The 21893-nt window shown below is 46.8% G+C and overlaps 1 protein-coding gene across 1 annotated transcript in view; it reads right to left on the bottom strand.

Annotated features, from left to right (window-relative positions):
- The window catches only part of NECAB2 (N-terminal EF-hand calcium binding protein 2), a 92379-nt gene extending 71524 nt beyond the window's left edge, over positions 1-20855 (bottom strand). Inside the window, exons 1-2 of the mRNA XM_054389681.1 lie at positions 20658-20855; positions 10641-10665 (exon numbers count right to left, since the gene is read on the bottom strand). Of these exons, the coding sequence (XP_054245656.1) occupies positions 10641-10665; positions 20658-20855 (223 nt within the window). The remainder of the gene's footprint in view (positions 1-10640; positions 10666-20657) is intronic.
- Positions 20856-21893: the final 1038 nt, after the last annotated feature.

Here is a 21893-nt window from a genome sequence, read left to right as displayed (position 1 = left end):
AGAAACACTCAGGCTGCATCATACAGGCACACAAATCCCACCTGAAAGGCTGAACACAACTCTGCTGCCCCACTGCCCAGTGCAACACAGCTAATTAGATCTCAGACATGGACACCTCTTTGCTCTGCCAGACCTCCATTCACTAAGCAGGAGGAGCAATGTTTCCTGAGGGTGAGAGTTTTGATGAACCATACAAGGATGCCTGCAGGCAGGCAGGTTTCAGACCACCCTGGACCTCCAACAGTGATAAACACAGGCAAGAAGAATGCTTGGTGGATGAGTTAGGCTGGAAAGTCAGGCACTGGAGCAGACAGATAGGTGATTTCCAATGCAATACTTTGATCTGGCCTGCTCTTCCCTGTCTGATCCCTCTGAGTGAGGTCCAGCAAAGAGCAGAAGTCAGCAGGGTTGATACTTTTGCCCAGACAGTGCTTGTAGGAAGACAGCCCTTTGGGTCAGCATCACTATCTGAGTTTTTGATGGACTGAGGCACAGTCTAATAAGAAAGTGGGAAGATGTGAAAGCCCATGTGTTTAGGTACCTGACTGTCTTTGAGGTCCAGATCTATTTATCATCAACACAGAAATGTCAGGAAGCATTGAAAGTTATGAAATTCTTGACTTTTACCATGAGTTCAGCCCAGCAACTGAATTTTTGAGAGACAGTGGAAAGAAGATGTCACCAGCACAGAGAAGGGAAGGTGCTGGGCAGAGAGGGCAGGCAGGAGCAGCTGCCAGCACAGCCCTGAGGTGGAGCAATGTGCAAATATGCTTCACAGTCATGAGGCAGCAAGAACTGCAGACTGCCAAGCTTGTCTAAAGAAGGCCAAATATTAGGTGATGCTGATTTTGAAGATGTTTTTCTTTTAAGTCTGGCTTGATATTCTAGCTGCAGCTTTTACAGCAAAAGGTACAGCAGAAGGTAGAAGGCATGGGTGATGGCCACCAATACTGCAATGATTTCTACTTTGAATGATGAAGAAAGGGCATTCTGCAGGACACCAGTCAGGCACCTGAACTGTCACATATCAGCTGAGGTGTCAGCAAGCCAGTTGCACAGAAGGCCATGCACTCAGTTTAAATAGAGCAGCTTTCCTAGCTGTGGATACCCCCCAGCTGCATTCCCTGACCACAGTCATGTGCAGGTCACATTCACACCCACAGTGCTTTCATTGCCTGCCATCCACGAAGGCTTTCATGGCATCTTCTACTTTGGTAGCCTGCCCTCCTCTCAGCAGGGAAAAGCTTTAGGAACAGGACAGGAATAGACATTTTAGAGAGTGATGGGCCATAAACTGGTGCTGTGTAGAAATAGGTGGGATATGGACATCTGTGTTGTAGACAGTAAAGCTCATAGCTGGCTATGTCATTGACTTAAGTTTCTGGACCAGATTCCAACCTTGCTCAGCTCAGATCTTCTCTGGCTTATGTCTTGTACTAGGCAAACCACACACAGGCCCAGATTAAACCACTCCACTGCTTAACTGTCAGCCTATAGCACATGAGGATACAGCAGTGAATGAAGTCCTAACCCTGTGCAGCTCTACAGAATTAGGGTGGTCCAGGTAAAGAAGTCCTAAACCACCCCTTGATCCCAAAAACTAACTCCCCTTGATTCCAACATTCATTTGCTAAACAAAAGGTGACATAAGAGGAACAGGTTCTAAAAACTGTCAGTTCTTCAACTCTGTTGCACAGAGTATGCACCAGAACTGAAGGTGTCTTCCTGTCTTTGTGGAAAGAAAAAAGCAGCTTTGAAAGGTCACCAGGAGCTGAGAAGTGCCCTTTCAAGCCATGATAATCAAATCCTAAGTTCATAGGTTTAAGAGGTGGAGAGAAGTATTGGACATATCTAGTGACAGGCTGTAGAGCATGGCCAGCAAGCACCTTTCACCATTCCTACATTATCTCAAAATTCATCATCTGGTTGATAGGTTTGTTGATTGTTTTGGGAGCAGCATGTCCCAATTTAAACAGATGTCATCTCTTCAAAACCATGTGCTGTGAACTTTGCAAGGACTTGGAAGGATAACTGAATATACAACAGAGAGAGCCAGGAAATTATACAGGAGCCCAAATAACTGAAAACAGATCCAGACTTTCTCCTGGTAAACAGTGTTCAAGGTGCTTTTTTTGATTGTCACCTGAAAACTAGACTCTCTAAATGCAAAACTTTATTTTTTGCTATTTGTTTTGTTTTGTTTAAACGAGAGAAATAGACTTAGACTGGTCCTCTGGTCATGGAAGAACCTGCCAGATTTATCCAGACTTATAAAAAAAGACAGATTCGTCACTGCCTTTCTCCACTTCTATGTGGGTGGCTGCTAATATTGGGTTTGTTATGCAAGAATTATAAGCATTCTCACTTCAAACTAATGATTTAATTTGGGTGCATCAGTGAGACATGAATAGCTCCAGGTTTTCCCTGGGTGTGAGGAGCAGTAGCCACACAGAAGGTGATTACTCAGGTCTGGAAGATAAGAGGGTTTGACGAGGGATAGCCCATTAAGGCAGGGACTGCAAGGCTCCCAGGAGCTCATAGTAAAAGCATGATTTCAAAACAGGTGCAGAGTTGTGGCTGTGGAAGGAGGAGTTGTTTGTGCAACAGGAGGCTTATTGGGTGTTTGGGGTCCTTTTATTCTGAAATATATGTGGAGGTATCATGGCCCTAACTTGTCATCGTTATAAGGTCTGATAAAAGCATCCAAAGCCACAGTTCCTTCATTTTTCTTCCTTGATGCCCTGGGTGTCACATTATTGAAGTCTCAGCTGCCTACCACAATTCAAGTCCTGTGCATTTTCCAAAAGGGCCTCAAACTGACAAGCTAAGGTGTGGAAAAAAGTACTTTAAATCCTAAAACCACCTTATGGACAACCACCATGCTGATTAATAAGGTGATTAATTACAGATGCCTACTCTTTTTGAACTCAGGACAACTCCAGACCAGGGACATCTTCAGCTAGAGCAGGTTGCTCAGAGATCCACCCAATCTGACCTGGAATGACTCCAGCCATGGGGCATCTACCACCTCTCTGGGTGACCTGGGTCAGCATCTCACCACTCTCAGTGTAAAAACATCCTTCTTCATATCTAGTCTAAATGGATCCACTTTTGGTTTAAAACCACCACCCCTTGTCCTGTCACAACAGGCCCTGCTAAAAATATTGTCCCCATCCTTGTTAATAGTTCCTTTAAGTACTAAAAGCCCATAATAAGGTCTCCTGGACCCTCCTCTTCTCCAGGCTGAACAACCTTAACTTTCTCAGCCTGTCCTCAGAGCAGAGGGCTTCCAGTCCCCAGCCCTTGAAGCTCCGACCACATCGTTGTGTTCTCCTCTGGCTCTGCTCCAGCAGCTCCATGTCTCTCCTGTGCTAAGAACTCCAGAGCTGGACCCAGCACTGCAGGTGGGGTCTCACTCACTTTGGTGTGTAAACCAGCTTCACTTGATTTTCTGTTTCCAGTTTTTCCCAGCTTTCGAAGCTTGCAGGCTCCACAGCCCAAGAGGACAACTGTGGCACAATCATTCCAACCACAAAGCCATCAAGCAGAGCAGCACTGCTGGTTGAAGTGAAGGTAGGAATCAAAGCTTGTTCTGCTCCCAGGAGCACAATCCTGCTGCCAGCTAACCAGGCTCCCTAGCCAGTCTGTTATCATGCTGATATTTAAAGACATTCAAGTTCCTCTTGTGCCAGGGGCTCTATATGTGCCCCCACTGCCTTTGGTGCAGTTTGCTACAAGGCTTGCAACACTGAGACATGCAGAGCTTTGCTTACAAAGAATAACAGCATAAATCTCCTGTAATTAGCTCTTAAGTGACTAACAGATATCTGTGGGCAGGCCCTGCTGGGATAGGAATGGGCACAATTCCATTGCCCTAGGTGGCTCTTAACCAAGAAGCTCTTTCCACCCCCCTACTCCTGCTGCGGTCATGTTTCTGTCCTTTATTAGCTCTGCTACGTCCTCTGCAGGCCTCCAGCTGATCAACCAGGTCAACTGAAAACCAAAACCTCTCAGCACTTGCACTCCAGATCACTGTGTCAAGTTTATAAATGAAATTAGCTTAATCCACGCTCACCCTTCATTGTATTTCATTTTAGATAACAGCAGAAGTTATCCAAGACAGTATGTGTTGAATGGCTTCACTCCCATCTATGCCTTCTCTAGATATGATACATCCAAATAATGGTTTGGGCCAATTCTTGGGGCAGAAATCACAAGGGCAGCAGCAATGGGAAAGTGACAACTTGGCCAAACCACGATGCTAACTCATCCCTGGTCAGTGCACTGTCACCAGCTCCCCTGCCATTTTCTGTAGGTGCTTTGTAACCACGTTCTGAGTTTTAGGCTTATTTTCTTTTCCTTCCATCCTCCTCAATGGCAGAAGTCCAGAGGAAACCACATTTCCTCTAGTGCCCAGCCAACCAGCCCCATGGATTTGCATGAATGAGATCTAATAATTATGACAAAAGACACTGAACTAAACCACAAGCACTTCACGCTCAGTTACACCCCAGACACAGGAGCTGCAGTGGCTGGAGATTGCAAGATAATAAAACTCCAGTTTTCAGGCAGCAACATTTCTATAATGAATCATTAACAACTAGGCTGCTCTATCAAAATAACACCATCTTAATCTTTCAAAGAGAATCCTGGGCTATTTCACTTGTAATTGATTAGCAGCTTTCTAATGAGAGGATTAAAGTACACAGTAGATAACTCAGATGATTGGCAGCTCTGCTTCACCAGCCTAAACCAGGATGCCTCCGTTCTCCTACTGCATGCCAATTAAATGATTAAGTATTGTTTACTGGGACTGGGAGGATTACAAGACAGTAGGTGGATTTATTAGCAGGGAAAGGAAAAACACTCCTACACAGAAGAAAAAGATTATTTTGAATGACTAACAGCCATGCCCCTCTGCAAAGCATGACTAGAGCTCACTGAATTATGCACTGCCAGAAGGTTATGCCCCAGCCCTTCTCCTGTTGTTTTGGTTTTTTTTTCACACCATTTGCCAGGTTACTCAGATGTCTCCAATGCATTCACCATTTCAGGGTGTGTCAGACTGTTTGTAGAGTTTATCATACAGACAGTTGTACGTCCAGCTGCTTGGGATCATTGATGGAGGGAAGGCTGTGGAGTTAGCTCACATTAGAGACAGAATCTCACTCCTCTAGGGCAGGAGACTGAGACATTTTCCAACAAGCAAGAGGTGCCTCATTATCAGTCTCTTAGTGCATGTAGGCACTGAACCAAATCACCTTGATGCAAGTACTTGAACATGGCAGGAACAATAATCTGTTTTAGCATCTTGCACCAAGACCATCTGATTTTACATGAATTAACAATTTATGCCGAGGAGTTTTGGAAGGAAGGGGAGGAGGGAGAAGCTCTTGAATTCACACAATCAGGCTCCATAGTTACCGTGCCTGAACCAGCCACGTTGCTCTAACACAATGTGTGCCATATTCACTGGGCTGGGGGAAAAACACAAATCAAGATGCTGAAAAGGTTTCCAAATTCATGACCTCTTGACTGTAGGAAGCTGCACATGAAATGAGACCGTTCCTTAAGCTTACAGCCCCCCTTTGTCTTTTAGGTGACCCTTTAATCATCTGCTCTCTGGACAGCAAATGTTACATGAGATATTCTACTTAAACTAGATGACAAGAACTGAAGATTTCTTTAGATTACTCCCTTCATCCCCATTTCTGTAGGGCTTCTGCACAGGTTATGGGGTTGGCTTTAACACAGCCAAAGGAAGCAAGAGCTGCCAGTTCTGGGTAAAGCTGCCAGAGCTCCCTGCTTTGGAAGCTGTCTCCTCCAGCACACAGTGCTGGATAATGACTTGTCTCAGATGGTTAATTAAAAAGAGCAAAGCCCCTGTCAGACCAATACCTCTGCAGGGCTGGAGACAGCAGAAGCACATTAAGGGAGTAAAATATTTTTGGAGCCTGTGAGCTTGTGCTTTCAGCAGCCTATCCAGGGCTCTGGGTCCCTTCCTGGGATTCTGACAAACATCCAAAAGTGGAAGGTTTTCATTTTGCTGTGGAGGGCTGTGCACAGCACACAGGCCACCTGCAGTGGGACACACAAGCAGCTGGCTGATGCTTCCACTGTTCCTTGGAGCTGTACCAGGTAAATGACTGAATTTCAACAAATCAATAAATTAAAGGCCAGGATGTCAAAGAGAAAATTGTGAAAAAGTGATCCCTGAGGATATTAAATACAGAGATATTACCTCTGGCTCTGGAAACCTCTGAGCCATGCTTTGTGGGGAGGCTGTACCAAGGTAAATAACACTGCATGGCTCCTGGAGCAACTACCATGAGCTGAAGTGGGATGGAGTGGCTGTGGGAAGCTGTGACCCCAAAAAGCTGCAGAGGAACATACTGAGCTAATCATGAGGAGTGGCAGGCTCTGTTATCAAGAGCTAAGCAAATAGGAATGGCTGGTGAAGCTGGCCACCATGACTGACAGATGTTGTCTCAGGAAAAAAAGCAGCACCTGGAAAAATGCAGGGAAAACCTCTGCAGGGAATACAACTCCAAGATCTTTGAGGCAACCCTACTCTGTGGGACTGAGACTGACACATGCTCAGCCACCTCACCTTGCAGAATCCAACACGGGGAGAGAGCTGCCAGTTAACTCCAGAGTACTTTGTGACAGCCTGTCACCTGGGTCATAAAACGGAAAAGGCAGCATCCTGTTTGCCTGGCATCACTAATCCCAGAGAGAACACTACATGAGGGTTGTTCAAACAATCTAGTTGTAGGTCACCTGCATTGCAAGCAGTGACAGTGGAAGCAGAACTGGAGATGACTCTTTCTTCAGAGAACATTTGACCTTTATTAACAGAGCCAGCTGTCCCCCCTGCAGTGCCCTTCCAGGGCTGGGAACAAAAGAGCACTTGCAGCCAGCAGCCTCACCAGGGCTGAGGGGCACCTTTTCTTCCTATGCTGAGAGGTGTTGGTGTCCTTACTGCCTGAAAGCCTAGCACCCACATCTGCTGCATCCTGGCAGTGACAGCTCTCACCCTTACCAGTTCAAATTCCTGCCCAGCACCATCTTTAACAAGGAACCATCAATTTAACTGGCAGGGCTTGTCCTGCTGGTGTCTATCTATCCCACCCTAAGCTGATGAGGGGTCCTGACAAGTCAGCCCACCACCTTTGCACCCAGTGCATTAACAGCTATTGGGTGGCAGATATGTCACTGGCAATCCACACTCATTTTATCATCTGGTGACCTAGACAAGAAGAGTTTAAGTCCTTCCAATCTGCACAAGCATCCCTCATTTGAATTTTAACCAGCATATTACTGGTTAAAATGGAATAAAGAAGAGGGAGTGTAGATGTGGTGCTAAGGCACATAGTTTAGTGGTGATCTGGCAGTACTCAGGTTGGACTTGATAGTCATAAAGATCTCTTCCACTAAAAACGATTCTGACTCCATAAGATGTTCAGACAAGCAGCATCCAGAGACCACTCATTCATGAGCAGTGCTCCCCAGGAACATCACAGGCCTCCAGAAGGCAGCTCCATGGAGAGGTGTTTGGCTGGCCAGAGTGGATACCTTGAGGTCAGCTCTGGGGTATTTATCTCTGCTTTTTTGCTGAATCCAAACTCCCTTTGGATGAGTGAACAGGACAAGAAAATGCTTTTAACCATCACATGGTACCTGATCTGCTCACTGCCTTCCTGTGCATGTGCAGTGGACTGATCCAATCTGTTAATTGCCTGGATCACTTACTTCAGCCTTAACAAAGGGAAGACCATGGAGGAGTTGCGCAGATCTTTCCCAGGGTGAAGGGCAGAGGTAAAAAGAACAGGTTTGCTCTTGCTGATGTGTGCCCCTGTGGCAGTTTAGGCTGGGTGCCCCCTGCCACTGCCGCATGAGATACACCTCTGGTGTCCTGGGTGCCCACCCACAGGGGTGGACACAGGAAACGGCGTATTTCTACCCATAAATCCTGCACCCTATAAGGCCATCTGCAGAGTCATCCTCTTCCTCTTTCTTCCCTCTCTGCTCCCCTGGGAGATGTCCTCTCTTATCGGGTAATGCCGGGGGAGTATCCTCAAGGCCTCTTAGGCCTGTCTAGGCCTAATGCCAGGAGGAGGATGGAGGGGGGGGCAGTCTCAGACCTGGCCAGCCTGAGACTTGCCTAGCAGTGGGAGGGGGGGGAAGGAAGAGCCCTGAGGGATTGGGTAGACCCTCAGGTGGGAGGAAGGGAGGATTGGGAAGCTTTTGGGAATTCTGTGAGGGGGTTCTGTATGCTTTAGGATGTTCTTTTCCACTATGCTTTGTAGTTTGTAGTTTTCTGTAGCTTCACCAATTTGCTTTTTTCCATTTAAACTTTTCCATCACTCTCCAATCCGTTTGCGTGTGTCATTCTTTTGTCCCTTTCGGGGCAAGAGATGTTCTGGCTCTCCTCAAACCAGCACAGCCCCTTTTTGGGCCCTCACCTGATAGCCATATGAAAAAAACTGAAGGAATTGTTGCCCATCATTAGTAGCAGAGTGTGAGGTTGCAAAAGCAGGATGTTTGGATGGATTTCAACAACAATGAGGGAACTGTTCTGCAAGTATCACTAGCTTTCCAAAGATACCTCATGATTCTCTGATACCTATCACCAGAGCAGACCAATGGGGCCCAAAGGCTCACAATTTCTCCAGCTCATCACCCACACCACAAAACACAGATCACAGTTTGCCACTGACACCTACCAAACACACCAAAAGAGTTGTCCCAGTGGTGAGAGCTGCACTAAAGCTCAACCCCCATGACCCTGTGATGTGATAAAATCACCAAAGTTACAGCTTTGCCCTCTTGGTTGGGTTAGAAAGACAAGTCTGTCTGCTCCTGGCAGGAAGCACCTCCTGACATCATGCTGCAGTGAGGGGGCAATGATAAAGCTTCAAGAGCAACTTTTGAGCTGCTCCACTCACCCATCCTAGAAAAGCCTTGATATTGGCACAAGAGCTGAGGCAAGACTTTGTACTTGGAGTTCTGACTCTTTAGCCCCACCACAGCTGTTATAAAATTTAATTGAGACTAAAACAAAAGCTCAGCATCCTTTGGCAGAGCTCAAAAAGCAGTCACTGGAAATAACTACATCAAGACCAGTATGTTAAACTGCATCCTTTCAAGCTTTGTTCAGCAGAATAACATTTGCTGTTGAAAAAAAAAAAAATACCACTGCTTTGGATTTCAGCTGCCCTGCAGAGAGGCTGTCCTGGAAACTGGAAGGATGCTCTGGCAGGAGGAAGGCTAAACACGGGCTTCGCAAGGAACGGTTGCACAGGTCAAAACCTGGAGTGGAATTTGCAGCTTCAGACTGAGGTGGGAATAACTAAGGACAGTATCTGCATGCACCAAAGACAGCTGTAGTCCCAAAACTTCATCAGGCTTCTCCTGATAGAGAGCAAGTGGCAGCTAAGACTTCATTACCAGATGGCAACCCTGGCACTCAGCTCCACGGGGGCAGGCACAGCAGCCAGCAGAAAGCAGGCAGCATCTCTCAGAGGCAGCATCTAATATTTCATCAGACAAAACCTCCAAGCCTCCAATTAGGCAACAATTAAGGGCTCAGGAGGCTGTGAAGTATAACAGTCTGGGTGTCAGGAGCACAAATTCATTTTTCCCTGTAAGCAGCACTTGGAGATCTCTCCTCCCATACCAGCAACCCCCCCCCCAACACTCCAATCACACTACTGCTCAGCAACAAATTTCAATGTCTTATTACTCTGTCAGTTGTAATAATCAAATGCCCATGTTAACAGGGCATTTACTCCTTATATGCCAGCCAGCTCACACCACCCTTCACTACCTTACCTAGCTGCAGTGATCACACCTAGCTACAAGCTCTTGCATAAGTCAAGTATCTCCCTTTTAAATCTGGTAGGGATAAATCAAACTCTTCCCTGTGCTCCTCTGCACAAACCTCCCACATGTCTTTCTGCAAACACACAGAGTTTTGATGCATGTTTAATTTTCTTCTTGTACAACAGGGAAAGAACAGATAGCAGGTCTTGGGATTTTAGCTAGGAGCTAAAACTAAATTGCTTTTCAGCGTGGAGGGAGGTCCTGGGAGGTCTTTTTCCCATAACAATATTATCTCACAGCAAAGCGGCTCCCTCCTTGCAAGATCTTAAGTCATTTAATGAAACCACCTTTGAGTTATTCCCCATCTGAGGACAAGATTTGGCTCAGAAAAGTTGTCCAGCTTTCTGCAAGCATAGACTGAAAACACACATCAACACCTCATGCGTCCAGTGTCCATGCCTGTGTCCAGTCCTTCAGGAACCAAAGGACTAGTATTCACAGATTAGGTCTGTTTTCCAAGATCACCAAGAGGTGGATCCTCATATACAACTTAGCTGTGATTATTTTTATGCTTTTCTCTGTGAAAGTGCCCAAAAATCTGGTGGGTCTTACCATGCCAACTTGCACTCTAATATCACATCTGCTCTAAAAATATCTCAGCCAAAGAAGCAACAAAACCTCTCCTGATGGCCAGACCCAGCAAACTGCAGGACATTTTTATAAGTTACTGTAGTGAGATGTTGCCATCAGGAAAAAAATTGAAAGATTGACAAAAGTTCAATCAAGAGATGTGAAATATGAATGTACAGACTCACCATTTTTGTCAGCTCTTCGGAAAATCTGGAATTGAAAGAGAGAGAGAAACATTTTTACTATGATGTTCAACTTGAAAGGGTGAAGCTCTTAGCACCGGGACAGTGTTCAATCCTATACACAGGGTGGGACCCCTAACTCCAGCCCCACAGGAGCCAATTCAGTTGCTTTTCTGAGCTCCACCTTCCCAAGACTCAGCCCATGAGCCCCAGATCCACACAGAATCATAGAATCAACCAGGTTGCAAGAGACCTCCAAGCTCATCCAGTCCAACCTATCACCCAGCCCTATCCAGTCAACCAGACCATGGCACTGAGTGCCTCATCCAGGCTTCTCTTCAACATCTCCAGGGATGGTGACTCCACCACCTCCCTGGGCAGCACATTCCAAGGGGCAACCACTCTCTCTGTGAAGAACTTCCTCCTCACATCCAGCCTAGACCTCCCCTGGCACAACTTGAGACTGTGTCCCCTCGTTCTGCTGCTGGTTGCCTGGGAGAAGAGACCAACCCCCACCTGGCTACAACCTCCCCTCAGGTAGTTGTAGACAGCAATGAGGTCACCCCTGAGCCTCCTCTTCTCCAGGCTAAACACCCCCAGCTCCCTCAGCCTCTCCTCATAGGGTTGACGTGACACAGTATCACCAGGGTAGAATATCAGCAGGGTTGCCTTTGGAAAAACTGGTGAAAGAAGCTTGCTAGCAAAATGAAGATTATATTAGATGCTCTCAGTAGGTCCAGCATCTCCCTTGCAGAAGGAATTAGAAATCATGGCTCCAACACAAGAAAAACAGCCACTAAAACGATTTCCAGCAGCACTGCAGCCAGCCTAGATAATTTCTCTGCCATCAGTAATATCTCTTAAACCAATTTTCACATTCTGTACTTCTGAAACAAGTCGTTTACAATCTTTTTTTATTATTATTTAAAAAGCAGGTTTCCTGCGTGGGAAGGAGATTATATTTGGGCTTAAAACTACAGTGTGGTGGAACAGCCCACAGAGAGGAATCAGATAGTCTTTTCAGAAGAGAGAAAAAAAAAATGAAATGCAATAAAGTGTAGTACAGGAACATTTGTCAGGCAGGAAAACAGCAGCAACAGCCATGATTTTTCTGCCTAGTCTCATCTTAGGACTAGCCTCCTGAAACAATGCAATTAATAGCAAAAGGCTTGTGCAAGGGTTGAAATTTTATAGGTTCCTGCCAAAAATAGCCCCTAGCACAGGTTTGCCCATAAATTACCAAAAAAATTAACATGCAGCTAAACTAGGCAGAAAAGAGAGAGCATTCTCATCATCTCTTCAGGCCTGACCCTATTCATTTAAGCAAGAGCAGAGATTCTTGGCTGTACAAAGACATTTCCCTGCGGAGGGAAAAAAAGCACCAACAGGACAGATCAGAGTCAGCCATAAAATGGAATCTCTTCTTTTCTGGGTCATAAAATCATTACCAAAAAACATATATACCAGAAGAGAAACTGCTGCATGAAACAAGAAACCCAAGAGATAGAACTGAATTTTAGAATGTGGTATTTAAATGAATATGGCTTAATTAAAGAATATTAATCATTCTTCTGGCCAAATTTCCTCCAAGGTTGAAGAGGGCAAAGTCAAAGCTGGACTTTCTGGTGTACTTCACCAGAAGCAAACACCCTCTGCTTAGGCCAAACCCAAATGGTAGGAGTTACAGTCCCAGCTTCAACAGATGGTCGTCAAAGCCCCACAATGATGACAGCTTGTGATGACTCCAGAATTGCCTTATTTCTTGGGCTGATTTTGTTTTTTGTTTGGGGGGGGGAGGGAGAATCCTACCTCTCTCCGTATGCATGGACTTCATTGAGGTTAAATATGAGTTTGGAAAGGCCAGTCAGTCATGGCTTGTCCATGGGAAGAAAGAATAAAGCCAGACAGGACCCCAGCAAGCCAAGCCCTGTGGCTTTGGTACACATCACCCAGCCATAACTAATACACCCTGCTCAGAGTACAAAATATTTCTCTTTTCCTAGTTTGGACACCCCAGTTCCTCACGAGCACCTCCAGACAAGGTGCTGCTTGTTCCTGGGGGTTTTATTCCATTGCCACATCATTGTCTTACTGCTTTCACTGTTTTGACACAAAGACATCAACCCTAACCAAGAAAGAGTGATGTCTGTTTTAATGTCCTGTGGCAGATGGCCACCATGCTAGGCACAATTGGCAAAGGGAGAATGGGAAGAAAAAAAAAATGATAAAATGTAACTTCAAGTGGGAGAAAGGCTCAGACTGCAGCATTCTACTCTGCAGAGCCACTAACCTTGCAATGAATGCTTGGAGCAAGAGGGGGGGGGAAAAATAAAGAAATGGTTAAAATGTTGAGAAATGGAAGTATTTATGTCCAGCCCCACTGAGTGAACTTTCTAGGGCTTTAACTCTCCCAGATACTCCTAGAAAGTATGGCTGCTTGTGAATGAACACGTTGATGGAGGATCTCATCAGCTGTTTTACCTACCAAGTTTTCTTCTACTGGACCAAGCTGTTTTGTTTTTATTGCTAATTAACAAGATTTATTCTTTCAAGTTAATTGGACCCTGTAAAATTTGCACACACACAGAAGTTTAACACAAGACACCTGGAGGGAAAGCAATTTAAGATAAAGTCATCTGCCAGCAGAGGCAAGCAGTACATCAAGGCAGGAACACTGGAACAAGCATTAGGAGGCTGACAGAGACATAAGACACACTGTGATAGGCTGGTAATGCAGCCAGAAACCCTGCTTCTGTGAAGACCCAGGATTTGTGCTCTCACTCAGCAAACAAGGGTGTCCTCCCACACACAACTAGAAGATGTCCTCCATTCATATCTTGAATTAGTTGCTCATTGCAGGAAGGATGTGCTGTGCTTTCACAGAATTACAGAATGGTAGGGGTTGGAAGGGGACCTCTGGAGCACACTTAGTCCAACCCCCCTGCCAAAGCAGGTTCACCTAGGGCAGGCCATACAGGAATGCAAGGTCTATGTGCTGGTTCTCTGAAGGAAAGGTGCAAGATCTGGTGATGGAAAGGAAAACTTCAGCCCCTCACAGCTCCCCTACAGACCAGTGGGGCAAAAATCCTGTGGGCAGCTCTGTGGCAGATTCCCATGGAACTTGGGGAAAGGAAAGCTCCAATGAGTTGCAGGAAGAAGGGGAGATAAGGAAGGATTCTGCATCATCTCCAGCACAGAGGCTGTGAAGTTGACCCATCCCACAGTCGCTCCCTGCATGCTTGCAGGAACTCCATCACTGCTGTTCTCAGAAGCCAAGCCACTTAGACTTAGTCAGGGTAGCAAAAGGAGGAGGTCAATGAGAATGGAGATGATGAAATATTGATGGAGAAACATCCTGTCCTGCCAGGCCCTCAGCAGTGATTGGCTTCCTCTGCCTCCACCCCAGCCCAGGATGGTCCCTAGTGGCCAAGGGCTTAAACAGGAGCTGGCAGCACTGCAGAGCCTGAGGTGGGATGCTCTTTCCAATTCATCACCCCCTATTCTCCAACCTCAGGGCAATGAACCACTTTCAGGTGGTAAATGAGAAATCATCCCATCCAAAAAGTACTAAAGCAACCATGGTGTTTAGATGAATAGAAACTCCATTTTCTTCAGGGCAAGGAGCCTCAGTCAAGATTTCCAATGGCTTTTTGAAAATGTACATTTTTGCTGTACTCTCAAATGGCTACTGCAGATACTGGGCTGGCAGAAGCAAGCAATTCCAAATGCTGGTGGTAATAATAACCTGGGAAACAAATTGATGGCTTCAAATGTAAACATCCCTTTCTGCCTTCTCAAAGCTCCTGGATGAGAATGTGTGCTGCTGGAGGCTGCTTAATGGAGGTTTTCTCAGAGATTTTATTAAATTCACACAAGCGCTCCCCTAACAAGCCCAAGAGTTATTACAGGCTTGTAGAGTTTATTATCCTTTCAGCAGGTTAATATGATGTTGATTTAAAATAGAGTGCAACTGAGCTAGAATTTTCCTTTCCATCATGATTTTGAGGCAGAACTAAGCACAAACAAAATCTAAGTTTCCCAGGTGAGGAAAGCCTATGGGGGAAGAAAGCATCCAGGTAGGCAGACACACCTACAAACTCACCTGCTCAGTGTGTTCCTACATTCCTGTTCTTCCTTTCCATTCCTCTCCCTACACATCTCAACACCTCATTTGGAGACAAGACAAGGATTTATATCAGGCATGATGGCCTTTAGCTTTCTAATCCAAGGTACTGTCAGCAATTTCCTCTCCTACAGCCTCTCTGCGTTCTTTCCAGCACTAATGTGAGAAAATAATGACCCGAAGCTCTGCCACTTTGGACTGCATCATTAAACATCATCAGGCTAATGAGCTTTCCCCCTGCAAGGAGAAAGGTTTGATTCAGGTGATTCAGTAACAAATATGCCATTGGTGTGGAAATATTCTCCCATCCAGAGTGGCTTCCCCTCCAAAGCAAGGATGTTAGAGAACTCCGGGTTTCATGGTATTTTTCCCACTCCAAAGCAAATTATTTTGCTTCCCCAAGAGCAGATAGTACCATGTCCTAGCCTCTCCTTTCACTTTCACCTTCTCCTTTGACTTTGTCTAGATGTCCTAAATAAAAGTTGCATGAGATAGGCAAGAGTTGCATTTGATGTTACCACCTACACAGCACTAGAAGTTACTTTCCCATCAGCACTGGCCCTAGGTGCAGCTTCAGTTCACAAGCTCGCTTACAAAACTCTGAAGAGGATTAATTTTTCCATGTGATTATGTACCTTGCAGTGAGAAATTTGTGAATACCCAGAGTCCAGCTAGCCCCTGTCCCTGATTCTCAGCTGCCCTCTGCCAGCATGGCGCAAGGGGACAATTTCAAACTATGGATATCACGTAGAGAGGATGAAGGAGGAGAAAAATAGTTTTCCCAGTTCACTCAAAGAAGTGAGAAGGTAAATGAGGACACAAGGAGGGAAGTGAATCTATCGTAAAAACAGAAGGGAACAGGTCAAAGCAGAAGGGGACTGAGAAAGGATCCCTGTGGCTGCAATAGCTTTGTTAGTTTGTGTTGCACTGGAAACTGCATCATTGACAAAGCTGACCAAACTGTGTCAGTTCTTGGATCTACATTTGGAAACATACCCTTGGCACAAACCAAATCCTCTGCATCTCCTGTCCAAACAGCTCACTCAGTCCTCTGGGGTTGAAGAAGTGCAAATCAGATTTGATCACAGAGGAGAGGGTGCAAAAGCAGTCATAAGCAGAAGAGTTGGATTTGAAATGAGAAATTATCTTTCTGACCTTGTTAAAGAAGGCAGAAAAGGGACCTGAAATGAATGAATTACACTGCTTTCCACAAAGGTATTTAAAACAAAGCCCAGAAGCAATGAATTACTGGCAAAGCCAGAAAGGCAGCTGAGATGTCACCACCCCTTGGAGATCACAGTCCTGCCACAGGGATGATGTCTCATACCCAAGGCTGGTCCTTATTTTAGGTGTCAAGTAGGAGATGAGGTCTGCAGTGGGCTCTCCCTGTTGCAAACCAAACAGAGCATTTCTGCCAGCAGCTGCTGTGATTAACCAGGTCTTACCCAAGCTGAAGCTCGCACTTGAGTGGTCAACACAGGTTTCTGACAGTGACACAAAGATAGGAAGAAATGAGTGAGGATAACTAGTCAGGACTGAAGTGCTCCCAGACAGAGCCAATACCTCTCTAGACATTTCCCATGCCTATATTGTGTGTGGACTCATTCACACTCAGTAAATACGATCTGGTAGAGGTTTACAGACACACACACACACACACACACACTTTATTCTCCTTTCCATAACTCCTGTGACATTTGAGGATTTGTTCTAGGCTGGAAATGTCAGTCATCACATGTGGATTTAAGCAGGACTGAGACAGTTTCAGCTTCCTTTTAATAATCATAGAATTGCCAGGGTTGGAAGGGACCTCAAGGATCCATCCCTGCCATGGGCAGGGACACCTCACACTAGAGCAGGTTGCTCAGAGTCCCATCCAGCCTGGCCTTAAAAACCTCCAGGGATGGGGTCTTTGCCTCATGAGTGCAGACTGAAGCTCAGGACACCTTCAAGAAGTCCAGACAGCAGAGAGGGAACATAGCATTACCACAACCTCACATCATAAACTGCAGATAGACACTAGTTGGCTACAGCAGATTGCACACACTGCCAACCCTGAGCTTGTGGCTCTCACAAATGGAGCAGCCATGTACCATCCAGACCCAGGGAACAACCACCTCAAGACAGACACCCAAGAGCAAGCAGAGGATGGGTACAAATCCCTTGCTCCACTCCAGCCCCTCCTGCTGATTTGAGTGACGTTGAAAGAGATGACCATTAAATGCAAAGTGATGTTTTCCAGGTTCCTAGATTGACACATCATCTCTGAAGAGTGTCTGTCACTCCCTAGTTTATTTTACTTGCTGCCTATTTTAGGCAGTGAACTTAATTATCTTCTTCATTAGTTTTCTTCCAGGGTTTAGTTGATCTGCAGTTATAGCTGCTGTTTTACCCTTGGAAGCCTATGATTTTGAACTCAACTGGTAAGCATTATTCAACCTTTTTTTAATCCCTTACCTAAAATGACACAGGCAAACTGAAAGACCAATGCTGAAACACTATCATAAAGTTAAGATTTATCTTCCAAGTGCCAGTAGCCAGGCTGAACGAGGTCCTCCTGGCCCTCTACTCTGCTCTGGTGAGGCCACATCTAAAGTATTGTGTCCAGTTCTCGGCTGCCCAGTTCAAGAGAGACAGGGAACTACTGGAGAGAGTTCAACAGAGCCTATGAGGATTATTAAGGGAATAGAGCATCTCTCTTACGAGGGAAGGCTGAGAGACCTGGGCTGTTTACCCTGAAGAAGAGAAGGCTGAGAGGGGGTCTGATCAATGCTAATGAATACCTTAAGGGTGTCAAGAAGATGGGGCCAGTCTCTTTTCACTGGTGCCCAGAGATAGAACAAGGGCTGACACAAACTGGAACCCAGGAGGTTGCACCTCAAGATGAGGAAAAAATTGATTGCTGTGAGGGTGAAAGAGCAGTGGAACAGGCTAGCCAGAGAGGTTGTGGAGTCTCTTTCTCTGGAGACTTTCAAGACCCACCTGGATGTATTCCTGTGTGGCTTGCCACAGAAGAACCTGCTTTGGCAAGGGGCTTGGGCAGGGTGATCTCCAGAGGTCCCTTCAAACCCCTACTATTCTGTGATGCTGTGATGGCTGAGACACCTGACTCCTTTCTTGTATTTTGTTCTTCCTCAGCCCTGTTTCATTTGTCTGGTAGAAAGGGCACGAAGAACTTTGTACTGACCCACCAGCTACCCACAGGATCTGGAGGAGTCAGAACAAGTACATTGGGGATGGTCAAGATAAAAGAAAGCCAGAGGAGAGGAGAAAGAAAAAGTGAATAAGTGACTTTATCCAATATTGATAACCAAACACAAGCATGCCCCTCCTTCCCCAGCCCCAGTGAACTGCCCACACAACACAGCAGCTCACACAAGCCTGTTGGCTAAATACAAAACCTCCTAGGTCTTTGAATTCATCCACACCCACCAAAGAGCTGCACTGCTGCCTGACTGGGACTTGCTGCCTCCCCAGCACATCCACATAATGCAAGAGCATGAATGAGTTAATAGAAACTTTCCTGCTAATGTAAGAAAATTAATCTAAATGCATGTTCCTGTGTTTAGTCTCTGTATGAAAGGAGAGGGTCTCACAGTGCACTAGAGGAGCCTATTATAGTGAAGCCACAGCTTCAATTGGTATTTCAAATGTAGCTAGAGGAAAAAGGATAGAAATGAGTTCTAAGGAAGGAGGGAAATAACCTCAAACCATACATTTCCAGCATCCATTTCTACTTTCAGTAGGTGAGAAAGGGCTCCTGGTCCCATTGTGACAGGAAAAAAAGATCAGGAGCTGCACACCCAGCCCTATTGTATTTCCCACCAGGTAAGCCATTCTGAAAGTTCATGGCTCATTTTCTCAGCTCAGACCTCAAAGTGGGTGGAAAAAAAATTCAGTTTAAAGATGGTAAAATTGAACAAAAAAAGATACCATTATTGGTGGAAAACTAGTCCTAACTCAGGAACCTCTTGTACAAACTTAGCATTGCTTTGCAATTTCATTTCTGCTCTGAAGTTCAGATTCCAGATTGTTGTAAAATGTTTGTAATTTCAGAGGAGGCAAAAAAACAAACCAAACAAAACAACAAACAATCAGCCAAACCAAAATACTAAAGTTAACTTAAAGGACACAGGGGCACGAGTTGGATTTGTCCTTTCAGTTTCCCCATGCAGCAACATTTCCAACAACCCCACTGCTGTCCATCTGACAGCCCATCTCACCAAGCAGGACCATCCATCAGGGTCTCTGCTCCCCAATCTGCTTTTGGTACCTCAATAGACCCAGACACAGTGGTTCATTCTGGGAACAGGAATGCCTACCAGCCCAGGGTGCTCAGAGCTGTAATGAGGCTTGGACTCACCAGCCCATGCCAATGCCCACCAAGGACGTGGGAGAAGATTTACCAAATTCTTTAAAAGACATGAAGGTTTGCCTGGAAAAGCTACTACTGCCTAACTCCAAGGAGTCTGGAGGAGAGTGTGAGTTATCCTTTACTACAGCAAATGCCTCAGCAGTTTATTTTTGCATTTACTACTTTGTTGGGTTTTTTTTTTTTTTTTTTTTTTTTTTTTTTTTTTTAGTGCTTGGAGATAGCAAAGCAGAGGATCTACATGTTTAATTACTAGATGCTGCAGAATGACTGTGTAATTACACCCTTTGCTCTCCGGTTGATTCCACCCCATTCTCCCAAGTCATTTAAGTGCAAATAGCCTCGTTAGCTCCCTAATCGGGACGTCTGTAAATACCACAGCGCACGCACTAAGGACACCCGGGCCTGTCCCCCCCAAACCTGGGCAAGGGTGCCCCGGGTCCACACACCCACAGGTATCCGGAACCACGCTGCCCGGCTCCGGCTAAGACAGACCCTTACAGCTTCAGGGACTGGGATACAGAATGCGGGGCAGGTGCAGGACCCAGGCTGCACCTTCATGCTTCACCACTTTGCGGGGTGCAGGACTCAGCCAAGGGGGTACAGAATCCACGCTGCACTTCTGTGCCCAGCCGTCCAGGAGATGTGGGACCAAGGTGCACCTTATTCCCAACAGTCGCAGAAAATGCAGGGCAAGGAGATGCAGGACTCATGCTGCACCCCTAGTGCCCACCCAGTTTAAAGGGTGTAAGAGCTGGACAAGAGGGTGCAGGATTTGAAATGCTATCCCATTCCCGACAAGCTCAGCGGCACCGTATCTGCAAAGGTGTTGCCAGATCGGAGCACCACTGCACTCAGCCTGCCGGGAGATGCAGGACTTGGGCTGCACCCCATCCACAACCGACTAGGGGATACAGGATCCAAGGAATAACCCTGATGCCAAGCCGCTTGTGGGGTGCAGGATCTGGCAACGAGGGTGCGGGAACCACAGTGCACTCTCGTGCCCGAGCAGCCTGTGGGTGCAGAAGCCAAGCAAGGGGAGAGAGGAGCCGGGGTGCAGCCTCTTACCCAGCCGGGCCGGGGCGGGGCTGGACGAGAGGATGCAAGACACGGGAAATTACACCGATTCCGAGCTAGTGGGATGGGTGCGGGACCCTGGAAAGGGGCATGCGGGAGCCCGGCAAATGGGGGATGAGAGACCCCGGCAAAGAGGAGATACAAGCTCCCAGGCAGAGAGGGTTTGTTCAGTTGGGGGTTGCAGGACAAGTACGAGTAGGTCCAGGTTGGGTCCCAGATTACCAGGATTAAGGACCTACAGTGCATTCCCATCCCCACTGGTCCGAGGGGTGCAAGACCGGGAAAAGGGGATGCAGGACTCGGGTACAACCCGTCCCCAACCGGTCCAGAAATGCAGGATCCGAGGAATAATCCCGAGCCGGTGCAGGATGCGGGCAGGAAGGGAGGCAGCAGCCGGCGTGCCACCAGCCGGGCCCCGGGGTGCGGGACGCGGGGACCACTCACTTACATCGAGGATGACGGAGGTGCCCTTCCTCTGCTCGGCGGCGGCTCCCGAGCTGAGCAGCTCCCTCTCGGCGAGGCTCTTGTCGCCCATCCTGGCCCCGACCCAGCGCAGCAGCCCGTCCAGCCCCCGGAGCGCCGGCGGCGGCTTGCGCAGCAGCCTCTGCACACCGGCCCGGCAGTACCGCGCTGCCTGCTCGCACATCGCTCAGCCCGGCCTCATGCCGGAGCTGGGGGCTCCCCCCCTCCTCCCACCTCCACCTCCTCCTCCTCCTCCTGCTTCTTCTCCTCCTTCTCACACCGCGGGCAGCGGGCGGAACCGGGCGGCAGGAGGATTCCTGCCCGAAGAGTAAAGGAGGGATTTTTGGTTGGGTGGAGGTCAGTGTAGAGTAGCCTCATACTGCCCCAATACAAAACATCCCTTTTAGTTTTTTGAGGGTTTGTTGGGTTGGTTGGTTGGGGGTTTTTGTTTTGGGTTGGGTTTTTTGTTTGGTTTGGTTTGGTGGGGTTTTTTGTTTGGTGTTTTTTTGTGTGTTTTTTTTGTTTGTTTGTTTGTTTGTTTGGTTTTGTTGTTGTTGTTGTTGTGGGTTTTGTTGTTGTTGTTGTTGTTGTTGTTGTTTTCCCTAATCCAAAAGGAGCATTCCTCTCACATGCCCTCTTCCCTCTGCAGCCTCCCTAACCCCACAACAGATTTTAGGAGCTCCTGCAAGGAATATTACAGCATTCCTGGCTAGAGAGCTAAGGCAGTACTCACCTGGGCAGGTCTTTCTAATTTCTAATCATGTGTGATTCTCCTTTGTGATTTTCCTGTGCTCAGCTACACTCAACCACTCAAGAGCTGCACCTGCAGTAGGGGCACTAAGTCTTCTGGCCAAAAAATTATTTAATCTCCCCCTTCGTGCTTGAGGAGATGTTCCCAGTTTGAGTTCAGACCCAGAAAAGCATCAAAGCCAGCAAGGTCAGACCTAGACCCTCTTGGAGGGTTTCCCATAGTGCTGGCACAGCTCCAAATGGCTTTTTCCCCTACCCATCCAGTTCAACCAGACCCTCATGTAGGAAGCTCTGTGGGACTTCATGCCCCACAAGGGCCACATCCCTAGATCTGAACCTCTCTGATGCAGGAGCCAGCAAGCCTAGCACCCCCATGGAAACATTACACACTTCCCATGCTGAGCCCTATGCTTCATCTCCAAATGAGGAACAGCATGGTCTCTCCAAAAGGTCTGACCAGCTACTGCTTAAA

The sequence above is a fragment of the Indicator indicator genome, chromosome 19 (genome assembly GCF_027791375.1).
Source record: "Indicator indicator isolate 239-I01 chromosome 19, UM_Iind_1.1, whole genome shotgun sequence".
In the NCBI taxonomy this organism is placed as follows: Eukaryota; Metazoa; Chordata; class Aves; order Piciformes; family Indicatoridae; genus Indicator; species Indicator indicator.
Note: the sequence above shows the minus strand (reverse complement) of the source record. Positions and strands in the feature narration are given on the sequence as shown.